Genomic DNA, 16443 nt, shown 5'->3' on the forward strand with positions numbered 1-16443 from the left:
AGGAGCAAGGAATCCCTTCAAGCAGCTGGCACAAGGATGGACCTCTCCTGCAGAGCTGCATCGGGAAACATCTGCTGACCTCAGGCATGCTGAGCTTTACAAGTGCCAAGCAAAACAGCAACAATACAAGCTGCAACAGGAAGGGTCTACAGAACACATCCCAACACCATGACACTGAAGAGGAAGCAAATATTGGGCATTTAAAAACACCAGGCAGAAGAGGCTAGAAAACACGAAAAAGAAAGGTAGAAGATCCCACTCTGAGGGAAAAAAGTTTCAGGAAAGCAGTATTTTCAACTAAGATATCAACAGTTAGGTTAAGAACTGGTTTAATATGACAGATGGCAAAAGCATGGACAGTTTTTTCATTCTGTTGAACTATAAGATGAGAAGTCAGAAAAGGAAGAGCACTTTGGCATACCTGCCCTAAGCAAGCCCCACTATTTGCAGGAACTGACTTACTGCCCCACATCAAAAGTCACAAAAGACTGAAGCTGAGAATTGGCTCTACTGGACAAGACAGCCTTTTAGAAATTGGAATCTTTCCTGTTTGGCTCACTCACACACCTGGGGTGCCTAGCAAGGCTTTAGAGCCTGCATTTGGACATCCCAGATACCGTAAGCATGAAAGGGTTTTCACAAGCCACAAAGACCCTGTCCAAGCTGGCTGAGCTCTCGGCTTGTTTCAGATGCAAAACCAGATCCAAGGGAAGAAAGAAAGAACCACTAAATATTTCATGCAGATGTTTGTTCAGAAGTGTAGATAAATTTGATTATAAGAGGGAAAGAAAAGCAGCACTCCTGCCATGGCTTCTCCAGGCATTCAACGGCACCTGATATTTTAGCTGTATTTTTACTTCTTTGGTTTGAATGTCAGTTTGATGAATGTGAAAGCGAGTCTTGCCAGGAACCCAAACTAAATTTCATTTGTGCTTCTGGCTGAACAAATCCTGTGCACTTCAAGTCTTGAATACTGACATTTAAGTTGTACAGTAATTTGTAGACGAAAGCCAATAGTGATATCATAACAAAGAGTTTTCTGGGGACAGAACCATCTCTGAGTATGAGCTGGGAGGTTTCCAACCAGCTAAAGTTGACATTGCAAGGAGACACCAACCAAAGCCCTTGTCCTCTTCCTAACTGATTCCAGACAAGGCTGCCATAGTGCCAGACACTCTGGAAAGTATTTCTTGTTTCTATTCCCGATGAGTGCACCATCTGCTGACAGCAAGGCTCTGCCTTCTCCTGAGGGCTGCTCCAGAGCTACCCTCTCTGAGTGCTGGGCTGGAGACAGCAGCTCAGCTTCTTCCCTGCAGGGGAAGAGAAGAAAAGCAACCCAGAGTGGAGTTTTTTGTGTGGTTTTGTTGTGCTTTGCATGTTTAAAAAACAATTTGTTTTTAATAAAGCCCCTGGAAAAGAAAGGAAGAAAGCAAATATTGACACCCAGAGCACTTTATTTTTTGCATGTATTCTGTACCATTATCTGGCCTTTAATGCCAAAGCTTGTGGCTGTGATCAGCAGAGGAAAGAGTTGTAGTTTGTAAGAAAACTCCCAGAGTTGTAGTTTGTAAGAAAATCAAAGGAATCCTGTTTTCCTTAAGCAACAACCCATCAAGAGAGGTATTGAAAGGTCCGGAACCTAGACCCGAGTCCAATTTACTCAGCCTGTCCTTTTCCTCTCGATTTCTCCCTCTCTGTTCAAGAAGAAACTACAACACAAGACCAAAGGTGTGCTGCAGAAGCAGTTTTTTGTCTCTGGGCCATCTCCAACACAAATGTACACTCAACTCAGCACTGAAACATGTTCTTTCAGTGCCACAAATGTTACATTAAGTTTCCTGTATTACCAGTGTTAAGAGCCACAAATGTCCTCCGATGCTTCTGCTGTTGTTGCTAAAATACCCAGAGGGCTTCATCTTTCCTTGGCAGACAGAAGACATGGAGCTGGCTAACATGGCACTGTTTCATGCCTCTTGCACTCATCTCAGAGTTTTTTCTTCACATTTCACCAGTTCCTCTCCGCTAGTGTGTAAGACATTTGACTGTCATCATTTGTATATAGGTTTATTATACTTAAGGCTTGCAAAAAGCAGAAAACCAATCCTTTTCTATCCTTCACTATGGGCAAAAAAAGCCCAGGAGTGGATGAACTGAGAAAAAGAAACTGACAGCCCATGATCTGTGGTTCTCTGTCCTCAGAATATCTCTTAGAAATGCTTCAAGCAGTCATTGCAAGTTTGGGAGTTCCATTCCTTCTGCAAGCCATCGGTGGTTCCAACTAACCTGCCCTACTTTGCTCTGGAAAGGAGGGAGGAAGGGAAGAATTGCTAAGGAAACAAAGTAATGTAAGGCAAAAGTAACCCTGTGTTTGAGTTGTTAATCACTGCCCTCCACTTTGGGCAGGTGCCAGACACATGGCTTCAGTCTACTTAGCACATGTTACTCAGTGGGACATTTGGGATGTTTCTGAACATACCAGGACACTGCTTGGGGTCACCTGCCAGGGCAGCACAGAGGTGACTCCAGGCCACGTCAAGACCCTGGCCTGGCTGTTGTGGGTGGGATCTGCACTGACAAACCCCAGCACACAACAGACAGCTCCAACACCTCTGCAGCAACACAACACTTGCTGCATGTGATGATACATGAACAAGATCAGCTCCTTTGCCCACACAGAAAATGCTTCCTATAAGGGAACAACAGCTCTGTTTCTCTAACTTTCCAACACCCCATCACTGAGGTATCCCTACACTCCTGCTTGCCATAAGATGGGTCTGTTTCCTTAATCAGAGAGTCTAGCACAAAGTCTCAAACAGAAAACTTTCACAAATGCACTGCTGAACGCACCAGGCCTCAGAATAATCCTGCTTTCCCACACACCAACTCAAGATTCCTCAGCTTGAGTAAGGGCACTAGACCATGGTGACACCAATACAGGTGTGCTCAATGGATGGTGCTGTCAGCAGCCCAAATCCTTCATGCTCCAAAAGCTTAGCACACCCCAGTAGTGCTGACTAGCATCCTGCAGGCTAAGTGGAATGCTAATCTGGTGAAAGACTTGTGTGTTTACTACTTTATCCTTACAAGTGGCACATTGTGATTGCAAGCTGAACAATCCTTGGGCAATTTCCTCATTTTTAGTTAAAGATGATTAATCTTAGCACTTCTGGGATTTTTTTTCCTGTTTGTGCTACCAATTTAAGAAATGAGACACACCCCTAAATCTTTCAGCAATCAAGAGCCACTGCTTCTTCATTTACTGTAGTCTATGACAACAGCAGACAAATCACACTTCTCAGCCAGCCAGGCCAGTGTCTTTATTTGCAGACTGCTCAGTGGATCTAAACTTTTACTAGATTATTCAGTTTCCAGGACAGTCCTGGAAAGTAGAGGAAAACCCATGAGGACACCCTAGAGAGGAGCTGCAATGAAGTCTCCACAAGAGGCCAGCCATTCTAGTGCAGCTGCTTGAGGTCAACAGGACACAAGAGGTTTTGAAGCAGCAGCAGATTTACTGAGCTACATCAATCACCACCTCAGTCATCCTCCACAAATACAGCTTTCTTTATATCACCAAGTCTGTTTTCCAGTTTGAAAGGGGTTCCAGCCATACAGAGGTAGCCAAATTGTAAGAAAACACAAAATTAATAATAATACTAAAAAAATAGTATCACATCACCCTCTCAAATCTCCTGTTCCAATCTCTTTGCAAGTCTGCTTTTCCTCTCTCCAACTTCATATTTTTCTTTGTTTTCTGTCCACTACATATCTAAAGTGGTAGTTAGGACACATTCTGGCTGGCTGACATCCTAATAAATGCTCTAAGACTGCTGCTAGGTGACATACACCATGTAAGCTTAAGCAGACTGATTATGGGGAAAAAAATAACTAGTTGAACACTTCTTATAGTCAAAAATATAATGCTACAGCCACCAGCAAATACTTGCCTTACATGCTTTGCTGCTACTGGCATAAGAAGAGATGCGGAAAATTTATCTTTTGCATCTTCTGTGAACATTCTCCTTTCCCTGCTTTTTACACATTAGTTGGGTTATTTTCCTGCAAATATTTTACAATCACATGTAGGATTTGCATTAAAAAAAACCAAACCAAACACACAAGACAATTTATATTCAAATGAGAACAGGGAAAAGAATCAGAATAAAAATATTCCCAAAATAAATACACTGATTGTTTAGACTAGAACATGTGTGCTTGGTTTCCATTTGTTTCAGCCTTGTTTGTGCTTGTTTAACACATTTTCAGATCTGGTTACTCTACAGGCACAGTCCGACACAAACGTGGAAATCAAAGAAGGAGAAAAAGGCATGTAGGAACTGCAATAATTTGCAAATGACCAGATTTCATGTTGTAAGTGCTAAAAACCCAGCACAGCTAATTAGATGTTTGTCAATGCCAGAAGTCAGCCATGTCTCAGGGATGCCATGCCAGCTGGGAATGCAACCAAGGCAGGCTCCACAGAAGGCACATGTGGAGGCAGGAGAGCCTGGCTCCCCGGGATACCTGGCTCCCTGGGATACCTGCCTCCAGATGCCCTGGTTCCAGCTCCCAGCCCTGCTGAGTGCCAAGGCCTGTGTGCTCACTGCCTTTTGTGCAAACACTGCTGGTTGCCAATTCGTGTCTTGCACCTCACGGAATGCAAGGCTGGGGCAAGGGGGTGACCTCTGCAACAAACTGAACCCAAATGTACCCTTTTCCCTTCACACACCTCACCAATCACTCTTTAATAATAATAATAAAAGGAAGTTTTTATACATGTTGAATTCAAATCCAAACAACTCACGGAGATTACAGAATAGTTCACTGACACACAGATGGGAAATTCCTGGGCGCCTTTCTTCCAGCATAAAACAAATGGATAAAACAGAAACACTAATAGAATTCCTACTAAATTACTTCTGCTTTTAATAACTGAAAGTTTCAGTTTTCAATACAAAGCAGCAACAAACCCAGAAGAGTTTAGTAACACAGTACTACCTAATGCAGAGTGACCACTAACTCCACACAAGCCACTTTCACATCCTCAATTCACACTGGCATTCAATTTATATTTAATTAGACTTGCATTCTTTTCTTAGAGATACCATGGTGCTGTGTCAAAGACTGAAGGATGTTCTGAAAGGCTTGTTGGTAATTAAGCAGATCGGACTGCACTCTCCCTCCAGTATTTTCAAGCAGATTTCATGTGTCACCAGGCCAGCTTCCCTCCCAGACTTTCACTCCCACCCCTAAATTCCCAAGTTCAACATTACAGATCACCCCCACACATATCTGTCAGCAAGAAAAAAAGTGTCAGCAGAATAACTTTATCTGCTAAACTTGTTTGCCAAGGGCTGCCACATCCTGGACTGCTTCCCTTAAAACCTTAAAACAGCTGAACAGCAGTCCTCGGAGTCCTCCATGAAACATCACAAACATCTCACCACTCACACAGTCAACAAGACTTAAGACCAATTTAAAAAATTGTGTGTTGGTCTTTATTAGAGCAACACACATCCATTAATGCAGAGGAAAACACAGAACTAACTACACAGCCACCCATCCAGATGGGATTCTTCTGTGGGACGGCCCAAACACTGCACCTTCACTGATCCACTGCAAGCCATGGAGGGTTTGCAGGACTCCCTGTTCTTCAGCTTCGCATCCCCATCCCTAAACCATCCAACTGCTTCCCTGCTTTCTCTGATTTGACAGAAATAGGTAACCTGTACATCTGCCCTTTCGTTTTACATCTAGTCTTCCAAGAATCCTATCACTTCCAACAAGAACCTAAGAAGCATCTTACAATAAGGCCAGCTAAGGGAATTTCAAAGTCTGCTACAGAATTTAGGGGGTGAATTTCCCATGATTTTGCTTTTTTTTTGGATGTCACTCTCTCTTTGCAATGGTTCATTTGTTTTAAGTAACGAAATATTCACTGCTAATGTGCTTGGATGAAAACGTCCTGAGCCTGAATGCTGGCACACCTCCATTCAGGTGTGCAAACGAAATGATTTCTTACACAGAAAAAATGGCAACGCAAGGTTTCAGAACATATTTACCTCCAGCTGACCACTGCACGGAAATCAGGGATTCCACAGTTAGCTAATTTCGGAGAAAAGAGTGTTTTTGCTGAAGTGTAAGCTAGCACGGGTATTATCTCAAAAAAGTCCTTATTTCTGTAAGAAGTTGCAGGGACTGAAAGAAAGCACATATATCAGAAGCTTCTGTTCTTAAGGACATAGCAGAACAGCAATCCTGTATTTGTGGAGCTACCATTCAGTGACACCTTAATAAAACAGAAGAAAATGTGTATGGGAGGAGTGAAATCTAAAGAAATGGTTTGTATATCCCACATTCTGGGTATTCTGAAGAGTATTGCACAACCAAACATTCACATTACCTTGATACAGCCTAGAATTTTAATTGCAGTGCAAGCATTTATTCTGCTAGGGGGGAAAAAAAAAACCAAACCAGAAAGAGTAATTCCTTGCAAACTTGCAGTTACATTTCTCTTCATTGCCTAAATCCAGTACTGATGCAAACCACCTGGTTCAGGCACAGCAGTTATACTGGCATGCTCAGCTACTATACTGGCCAGGAACAGTCAGACATCCAAGGATTTCTTTTTGCTTTATCTACTTTATTAAACATCAAACATGTCAAGAAGTTAACCCTGTCACATTCCTGTAGTTACTGACTGCTGCAAAGATATGAACACAATCGACCTTTCAGCCTACTTTGACAGCAGTGCCTTGCCATCAAGCTCAACACCTTACTCATTCTTGGGGGTTGGGAAGATGCCACAGGAACTTCAGGGCACTGTGGTAAAAGTCTTCCCACCCATCTCGCTGTGATTCCAAGCCTTTCATCACTAACAAGAGTTCCATGCATTCCATCATCTCACTGCAATGCAGACACAAGTAAATTTTCCCCCAGCTTTGGAAAGATGACCTAGCAATTCTCACCAAGTGTCTCTCCCAAGTGAGTGGTAATGTTTGAAATGCAGATAGGATTTGCAAATCAATCCCTTAGTATCTGGAAGCTGATTTCTCTGCCTAATAGTCAAAAATCACAGTATAAACCCTAAATACACTAAGAAATGGTCTACCTTAACCTTGTCCACATCGAAGCAAAATTATCAGCTGTACTTCATGTCCTGAGATAAACAATATTTGCAATAAGTGCAAATACTTCAGAAGTCATTTCAGCTTTAGCAAATTTTCTAATAATAAAAATATAAACCTCACTTCCCAAAAATTTATCACAGTCAGAAACAAAGTCTTCCTCCATATTTATGCCATTCCTTTAATTTGACTGGGATTTTGAGGAGAAATGGAGACACTACTGATTGGCATCCTACTGAAATATTATCCCCTTTTAAAAGAGCAAACAGCTCCATCTGAAAGGTCTTTATGTTCCAAAGCCAAGTTAAATGGACAGGTATGTGCAAGAAGTATTAGAGTAAAAAGATTCTCCTTTCTTCCATAGATTTCTTTATAAAGTGTCTGGGAAGTGATGTAGCTTTTCCCTGCTGCTCTCTGGCTCCTCTGGCCTACTGATAACGGTTCAAATAAGAGAGGTTTCTGATTGCCACTCCAACTAAACAAGGAGGGGGAACAACCTCTTCTCCAGACCCACAAGACAAGTAATACAGGGCTTACACTGTAATGAGGGAGATTGCAGCTGGACACATCTAAGGGTCAGGACTGCAAGGCATGGAATGTACAGCTGGATTTCCTGAGTATTTTGAGTACTAAAGCAGCTTCAAGTCATAGCTACTGAAATTAGCACAGGTATGAACAAGCAGATAAGCTCTCCAAGTCTGACTTTTTTTCCTAAAAGGACTCTAAACACAGTTCTTAATCTCTGCAGGTATAAATGGAGCAGACAAACTGCTGTATGCTGCACTGAATAAAAAAATGCCAAACCAGGAGAAATTACAAGTACAAAATCTGGCTCTTATTGCCAGAAGGATTCCAAAAGAGGAACCATTATACAGATGCATCTTCCCCTAAGCAGAAGAATAAAGGACAGATTTCAGATTTCAAGCTCAAGGCTTTAAAACACAACACTGGCTGTTGTTAATGATTCAAACAAAAACCTCAGGACAGCAAACTTGCTAGGTGAAGAGGAATTTCTAAGCAGCTTACCTCAATGGACCATAATTCAACATTATAAAGGCCAGTATCACCATCACACACAGTGTCCTTCTCTTTGGAGATGATACTTTGAGCTTCTGGTTCTAGACAGAAAAAACAGAAGACATTGAGCAAAAGAGGGGCACAGATATGCAGAGGTATGTCAGAAGCTAAGTACACCAAATTATACTAGCTTTTTAGATTTATATTTGCCTAATTATGTGTGAATATATTCCTGAACTACTTAAAAATAAAACTTTGGTTTATACACTATATTCAGCTTCTATCCAGTGAAATATTCAGAAGCACCATGAAGAACTAAAAGTCTACCAGATAATGTGTCAGCTGTCCTGACCTACAGTTGGTGAAAGCCATGCTTGGAATGGGATGCTGGGCTAGAAACCCTCAAAGGTCTTCCGGTCACCACTCCCCCAATTCTGTTCTAGTGTCTTCCACCTGAACCACTGCTTTCATATAAAAACAGACTTTCATCACAATCTCTTACCTCTAATACCACTTCATCCAGCTGCCTCTTCAGCGTGCTGTTTTCTTTCTTGAGTTTCTCATTCTCCAGCAAGGCTGCCTCCAGCCTGGCCTCGAGTCCCAACATGTATTCCTTCTTTTTCTTGCGTGACTGAAAGGCTGACTCACGGTTTTTGATCATGCGTTGCTGCCGCCTCAAGACATTGACCTGAACACACAATAGACAGGGCTGTTAACAATCCACAAGTTAAAAGTGCCTCCACTTCATGCAGAATTTCTACTTCTTTACTTTGTCAAAGGTCTGCACAGATAGTTTCCCACACTCTACTTCAAATGAGCTGGAATGGTCAGGACACAAGCACTTCGGGATCATGGTACACCCAAGGAAAAAACAGGTCCTGCACAGTCTCAGTTTTCTTCTGCATTCTCAACATTCTACGTGCAGGGATCACCAAACGTATACTTGAGTTTGATTTGGTCAATCAAATCACAAAGACAGAAAATACCTATCTTCAGGTCTGCAAGGCAGCAAGAATGTCTTTCACCTTCACTTTTCCCTGCACCATTTTACAGGCTACAATCAGTCATCTGCTTTCCTAACAGGAAATTTCTAGGGTTTCCAGTCTGTTCTGTACGGAAGTCATTTCCACACTGATTACATCTGCTTCTGTACCTTTTCCACCTATGCTACACAGTTTTTGAGATTTTGAACAGTGTTCCTGATCTCAGACTGCACATTCTATGTGTCTCAAGGACTTACACGGCAGTTTAAATGCAGTCTCTGCATTCAGATCAGGAGTGTGGCTTGGATTCACATTTCCAGATTGTCCCACTAAATGTGTTTCGCTTCACATCACAGAACAGTCGCTGAGAGCACACACACTGGATTCCCTCAGGATGAAGCTCAACCAGCAAATATACTCCAGGAGAGCACATAATTCACTCTAACCACTAGCAGGCATTTAGCCTGCAAGACCAGACTGGGACTGCTCAAAGTAACCTCTCCCCATCCTCCAACAGTCCCGATGACTGATTTTTTTCCCAAGCAGGAACACTCCATCATCTTTTACCACTTACTCATTTTGTGGTTTGCACCGAGTGGGACGACCCAGACCGAAAGCATCTTGCTGCTGACAAGGATAACAATGATGGATACTGCAGAACTACACAAAACTACTTAAAATCCTAAGTTTAAACACTAGTCTGTTGATTTCCTTTCCCTCACAGATTAACAAGTGTTTTCATTAAGAACAGAAGACTTCCATCACATTATTAAGCTACAACTGGATGTGCCTTAATGACAATTACACTGACAGATAACTGAATGATCCATCTTACACAGACCTGAACATCCTTCAGTACCTACCACCACGTGCGCTGGTGTAACCTGTATCTCTCAGAGCAGGAACATTAAAGAAAAAAGATGAGAACTATTCCAGAAGTATTATTCTAGGGTAATAGTATAATCACACAACAGTAACATTAACTAACTCAGAGTCTGAATCCGGCTATGTAAAAAACCTTAACCACAGCTTTTCAACTCTCTCCTTGTATCTACCTGCACACAGACAATATGTTGTTCTAGGGCACTGGTGTCTGCAAAAAAAAGTGGCCACAAGCTGTCTGAAGACAACATTCTTCTTCATAATGCTGCAGTCTGGTGACAAAGACGAAGAAAACATATTACAGTGCATTAGCATTCTGGGCTTTTTATAAATTCTAATTGCTTTTTATGAAGATCATTTATTGTATGTCTAGTCTGCTGCCACCAACAAAAGTCTGTGAAAACAAAGCTGTTTGTACTTACTCCAGCTTCTCTCTTTAGCAGAGTGGAGAAGGAAAAGATTTAACACATTTTCATTAACACTAAGCTCTGTCTTGAATTTTTTAAGTACTACAACATTTAACATAAAAAAGCTTCTGCAGACATATAAAAACTGGACCAAAAAAAAGATTCAGGCTAGCCAAGAACTGCAGTGTACAGAACACACCAATTCAGGGCCAGGATCACTTAAACTGTTCAGAGGTGAAAAAACAAGGAATGAGTTCATGCAGCAGCTTTGGCTCAAGTTGTGTGCTATTCCAAACAAGGAGTTCCATTCCCCTTTTTAAAAAGAGGTTTTGCATCATGGAGCTGAACAGAGAAGACCAAATTGTTTACATCCATTCTTGTTTGCAGACCTGTTGAGGATTATTCATTATAGGATAGCTTTTAATTACGTGTCTGGAACTCCTGGCAAATCTACATGCTTCCCTGAAGAAAATAAGGTGTTAGAGGACCAGTGCAGTGCCTCTACACTAAGAGCGTACATCCTAAGGTACATCTGCCACTGTTTCAGATGCTGCCATTTAGATTTTATGTGTTATTTATCCAGACTACCCTCTTTTACTCACAGTTCTCCAAATGCTGTGAGGAACAGCAGCTCTTCCAGCCTGATTCCAGGTACTTTGTGCAGTATCTGCATTTCAGTCTGTGCCACACCATTTTGACTCATTTTCTAAGCTTGCTTAAATGAAATCCAGTATTTGTGTCCCTAGGTTATTTTGTTTTAATTTACAATCTGTAAACAGCTTAAGGTCTTTGGTCAACCCTCCAGGTCTTGCCTGGCTCTTCTTGGGGAATGCCACAACTGCACACCTGATCCCACCTAAATCTGATGCAGGAAATGGAAAGAGTTGTGTGAGTGAAGTGATGCAAGACTGCTGAACCTGGAAGCAGTATGGCCATCAGCATTACACAACTGGCCTGGCATCAAGATAAACATGCCCCCTGCTCAAGCAGTTTGATAATCAGGAGAGAGAGGAACTAATTTATAATGTCAGTCTGCTTGAGCAACATTGCTTTGTGCAAGTGCTGAACCAAGATTACAGGCAGCAAACACCTCTGCCAACTTCTTTTGCAGCCTCCAGCTTTTTAAGTTATATTGTATTGATGTTCTGCTCCAGATAGCAACTACTGGTTCTAAGGAAACACAGACCATAGAGGGAGAACATCGGCCTTAAAAACAATCAGTCATCAGTGATGCAACTTCTGCTTTCTAGCTTTGAAAATGACACCACCACTAGCACGGATACACACAAAAATGCGGTAAATATGGAGAACTGGAAGGGTCATTGCAAACCCTTGCTTCAAACAGCACTAACCAGATTCAGATTGTCCTCTATCTCAGAGGTTTTACAAAGAGTCATGCACTTTACAAATAAACACTGCTACCTCAATTTACTTCCAAAGAAAACTCAATTCTGAGCAAAATTTAACCTCCCTTCCAACACAAGCTGTACTTCTAGAAGTAAGAATGTGTCTCATACTCCAGAGAGATTTTTGTACACGTGCTGGGAAAGTTAACAAAGAGCTAAAAGTACAAACCATTCAACTTAGCATTTGCTGGCTTCTTATCTCAGCTTATGAAAGCTGCCATCTTTGAAGATGCATCTTTAATTGCAGGAATACAAAGCATATGCAAGGTTTTTCTGTTCTTATGGAAGTTCTGGGTTTTGTTGTCTCTAACTCAACAGAACACAACTTGCCTAATGAGTTTATGTTATACAAATATTAGACAATGTACAGCACAGAAAAGAGGATTCTTCAACAGAAATCCACACTTATGCTGAAGGTATTTTGCATAATTAATCTTTTCTAGATTTTCAGTATTCTGGCAGTTCCCCACGGCTGGCAGGCTGCACATGTGTGCCACCAGGATCTCACACCTACAGCTTGCCATCAGCCTATCTCAGTGTAATCCCCTGGATGTCTGAGTGTTAAGCTAACAGTTTATCCCTCCTAAGCCCAAAAGAAAGTCCTGCAGTGTTTCTTTTTATCCTGCAACATCTGCTTAGATTAGCAAACAAAAACACGTGTTCCAGAGCTCAAATGTCAGCTCCATCTGTGCAGCTCTGAGCACCACATAGTGTCCAAGGCAGTCGGGAGATGTTTTAACCCTGCTGGCACCAGCTGAATCCCAAAGCATTTGTTCTTTCTCAAAGCACTTTTTCACAGTATGTGTCAAAGAGCAGTTGCAACTGTTTTTTCATGTTGTAACTAACACAGGTAAGATGTGCAGCATTCCATAAGTCTTAAAATTGCCTCCCTAAAACAGCTTTGGGTGGAAATACCCACACCACCATTCTTGAAATCAAACACCTCTTTGTTATACCAGCTACACATGTGAGTACTGATGTCACGGACACGGAGTACGATGACAATAAGGGGGTTTTGTCAAATAAACCTTATATTCAGACAATGCCATGCTAGCCCTGCTTATAGGGAGTCCCAAATCCAATGACTGCTGGCAGGTCTCTTGAGTTAACTTTGCATGACAGGGAATTATAATTTTAAAATGCAGCACACTTAACTGCTCTACCCACTGACAGACCTTTGTTTGCTTCTGGTACACTGAATATCAAGTTTCCACTGTACTCTGGCTGCTGAGCTATTTGTAGCACAATATTTTCATTATAAAATGCAGCCCACACACAAACATGATTAGTGAGGAAAAGTTAACCATCAAGCTTGAGTGGCAATCCCAGACACTAGGAAACCATACAGCAACATCCCTCCAAAGAAGCTGAACAGGCTTCTCACTGCTTTTGGGAAACAGTGACCTGCACTGCTAATAAGCAGGTGCCTATACAGCAAAATTCCATGTGTTTTCACCACTGTTTTCTCCCTTACACTGAGATATGATAGGACCCTCAGCTCACAACTGTGCTTGGAATACCACACTAGAGAATGACACTCAGAATTTTAAAGTTACCAACAAGAAGCTTTGGTCCTTTCCACAAGCATGTCTTCTTTGGACAACACAATGCAATCAAAGCAGCTCCAGATTACTAGGAGCTAGATCAAGTTAACACCCAGCTTGCTAGATGGTTAAGATGTCAAAGCTGAAGAGGGGAACAAAAACCTCCACGCATCTCAAAAGCTACTGTTTACATCTACTGCTTACTGTGAGCTACTATGGAAAAACTTATTTATTTGCACTGTAATTGTTGAGAGCTTAACCCCCTTCTACTCATTCAATACATGATCAAAAGGGAGCCTGAAGAGATTAGGATCACAACTGGAACTCAGTAACTGAAGTTTCTAAAAATCATGAGTAAAATCTGGGGAGATAAAGATGTATGGAAAAAGAATTCGGCATTGAAATTTCCAGTTCATCTACTTCCAAAGAAATGTTTTTATTATATAGATTAGAAAAATTATTTAGCGCTGATCAAAAATCAGATATATCAAATCTTCCTGTATGTAAGAGAGCTCCACCACTGAGAGCTTGCACTTGAAAAGACAAGTGATGGAAATTATCTATTAGCACTGTCTTCTGCCACTATGCTTGCACACCTGGTCTGCAACTCCAGGCAGGCCAGCAGATATTTAGCTGTTCCTCCCTGTTCTGTTCCAAGCTGCTAAATTCCCTGTTTACAGTTGGAAATCCTATTAGCAGTTTTCCTGAGACTCAGAAGGGACCTGGCTATCCCATTAAGGCCAATATGCAGGTAACTGTGTCCAAGCCTTGGTTAGCAGCTATCACACAGAGTCAGAACTTACATCCAGCCCCATGGATGGGGTGCTGCTCTGAAGCAAGGGCTTTGTCACCGGGATTTTACTGCTGGCTGAGCCGTTCCCAGCAGCTGCAGGCAGCGCATTCACCGTGTGGTTCTGAAGTGGTGTGGCCCCTCCAGTAACAGCAATGACTGGCTGGGAGGCAGGAAGCACCCCAGAAGCCTGGAGCTGTACCACAGCAGGCTGGGGCAGCACCATGGATTGACCTGGAACACAAGAACAGCAGTGCTCAGCACGGATGAAACGGATTTGTACACCACTTTTCTGCAGGGGCATACTGATATCCTCTCCTGCCCCTCACAGTTTATCTCAAATCCATTACATTCCACAGAACAGGAATGGAAAAAAGAAGTTCTAAAGTTTACAGGACTCTTAATCCATCTTGCAAACCAAAACTACAGATATTAAAGGAATCCACTAAACCAAGCTCTGTCCCAAAAGCTATTCAAAGTTAATAAAATTCAACACTTTGTTATATACATTACTCAGTATTGCTAATACTTGAAACACTGAACAACTTTTTCAAGGAATTTAGCCAACTTACCTCAATCCTCCTTCTGCCTTTTGTCTATACCTACTTTATTGCTGTATTCAATGGAAAACTTACTACACAGAAATGACTCATACCACACAGATCAATTCAAACTAGCAGAGAGATGGAAGATGAACAAAAAAGAACAAGGCAAGTTACACTTTCAAAACTTACGTTGAAGCTTCAATTCACACTAAGACCAGTTTTTTAGAAAAATGTCTTATGCAAGAAAGTTTATACACAAGCTGAATAGCACTTAAAGAAAAGCAGGCAGAAAAAATGAGGTAATTTTGACAGAGATTGAAATGGAATTAAAAACAGTCACTTCCAAGAAACTTCAGTCCAACAACTACATTTAACTAAAGCAGGTGCTTGAGTAATATTTTGTTAATGTCTCTCTAATCCTCTGTAACAGGATGACCTCGGCAGCTTTCAGAAAGAGCACATTCCAGCTGAGCATTCCAAACAAAATGCACGACAATGGATTACAGCATTTACCCAGCCTTCTGGAAGGTGAAAAGTGAAGTAATTTACCCAGCGCCAAGATCTTTTATGTATGGAATAAAACTACACCCTTTCTTGCTGCAGACACAATCTTGAAGACATCGTAAGTTAGTATGACCCTATTTGAGAATCTTAAATGATGAATTTGAGACCATTTCAACATTTTTTTAATGTATAAAGGATATGATGCTCCAAGACCATGCTTTCTCCTTTAAGCTTTTATAAAAGGGACCGTGAAAATATAATTTCTCATGCTTCTTTGAAGATAATGGCATATTTCAAACTGGTAGTTCCAAGTTCAACTTGTCATATACAGGGGATTTTGACTGATGAAAAAAGATCCTTATGGTTTTTGTTATGGAAGCTGCACAAGAGAATTTCTAAACATGCCATCAGTTAAAGTAAATGGAAAGCATGGAAATACTGTCTCAAAAGTATTTCCTCTATACTGTCTCACAGAAACTACTGTCCTGACTTTTCTTCAAGGAAAAGGAGAGGCTGATCTTCAGAGAATTAGACTTATATCCAAAGAAATCCATATCCCCAGCATTCCTTATTCCAGATGGTATTTTATCAGCTGGAACATCAGAAGGAATAAGAATTAGGTCATGCTGACTGTGCTGACCTGTGTTTTAAGCAGTCCAACAATCTTAGGCACGTTATAACAAATGTCAGCATCTCCAGATTTGGCTGAACCCCTGATGGAAGAAAAATCAGTAATGGAGACAAATTTTTCATCATTGCAATAATTTCTAGATACGTGCCCTTAAGAATTTGTCTCCTTTTCCTTCCATGCCTCAGTGCTTGTGCAATCAACCGCAAGGGACTGTGGCCATCAGCTGGTGAAACGAGCAACTGCAGCTGACAATTCCTGCAAGGCAAGCAGTGTCCCTGCTGCCAATTCCTGCAAGGCAAGCAGTGTCCCTGCTGCCTCGGCTGGAGAGTGAAACAATGCTTTGGATTTTGAACTCCAAAAATCGGTTACAGGGTACCTGTAGCACTGAAGAATTATCACGGGGCAGGAAGTCACTTTCCTCTTGGTAACATCAGCAGCTTTTCTAACCTCTGACATGGCTCTCAATTTTTAGCAGATTTCACAACATTCTCTTTAATGCTGTTTAGTGAGCTAACAAGCCATGAACTCATGCTCCCACCATCCTGTGGAAGAGTTTCATGTGGGCAAAAAAAAGCTTGTATCACTTCTCCCAAGCTTTCCAGCTTCC

At 41.6% G+C, this 16443-nt stretch overlaps 1 protein-coding gene across 2 annotated transcripts in view; it reads right to left on the reverse strand.

Moving 5' to 3' along the window:
• ATF6 (activating transcription factor 6) overlaps nt 1-16443 on the reverse strand; it is a 73345-nt gene that overhangs the window by 52941 nt on the left and 3961 nt on the right. For both annotated transcript variants that reach the window (XM_048312346.1, XM_048312345.1), the window contains exons 7-9: nt 14170-14390; nt 8647-8832; nt 8154-8245 (exon numbers count right to left, since the gene is read on the reverse strand). In XM_048312346.1, coding sequence (XP_048168303.1) covers nt 8154-8245; nt 8647-8832; nt 14170-14390 — 499 coding nt within the window. The remainder of the gene's footprint in view (nt 1-8153; nt 8246-8646; nt 8833-14169; nt 14391-16443) is intronic.

Source organism: Corvus hawaiiensis, chromosome 9 (genome assembly GCF_020740725.1).
Source record: "Corvus hawaiiensis isolate bCorHaw1 chromosome 9, bCorHaw1.pri.cur, whole genome shotgun sequence".
Lineage (NCBI taxonomy): Eukaryota > Metazoa > Chordata > Aves > Passeriformes > Corvidae > Corvus > Corvus hawaiiensis.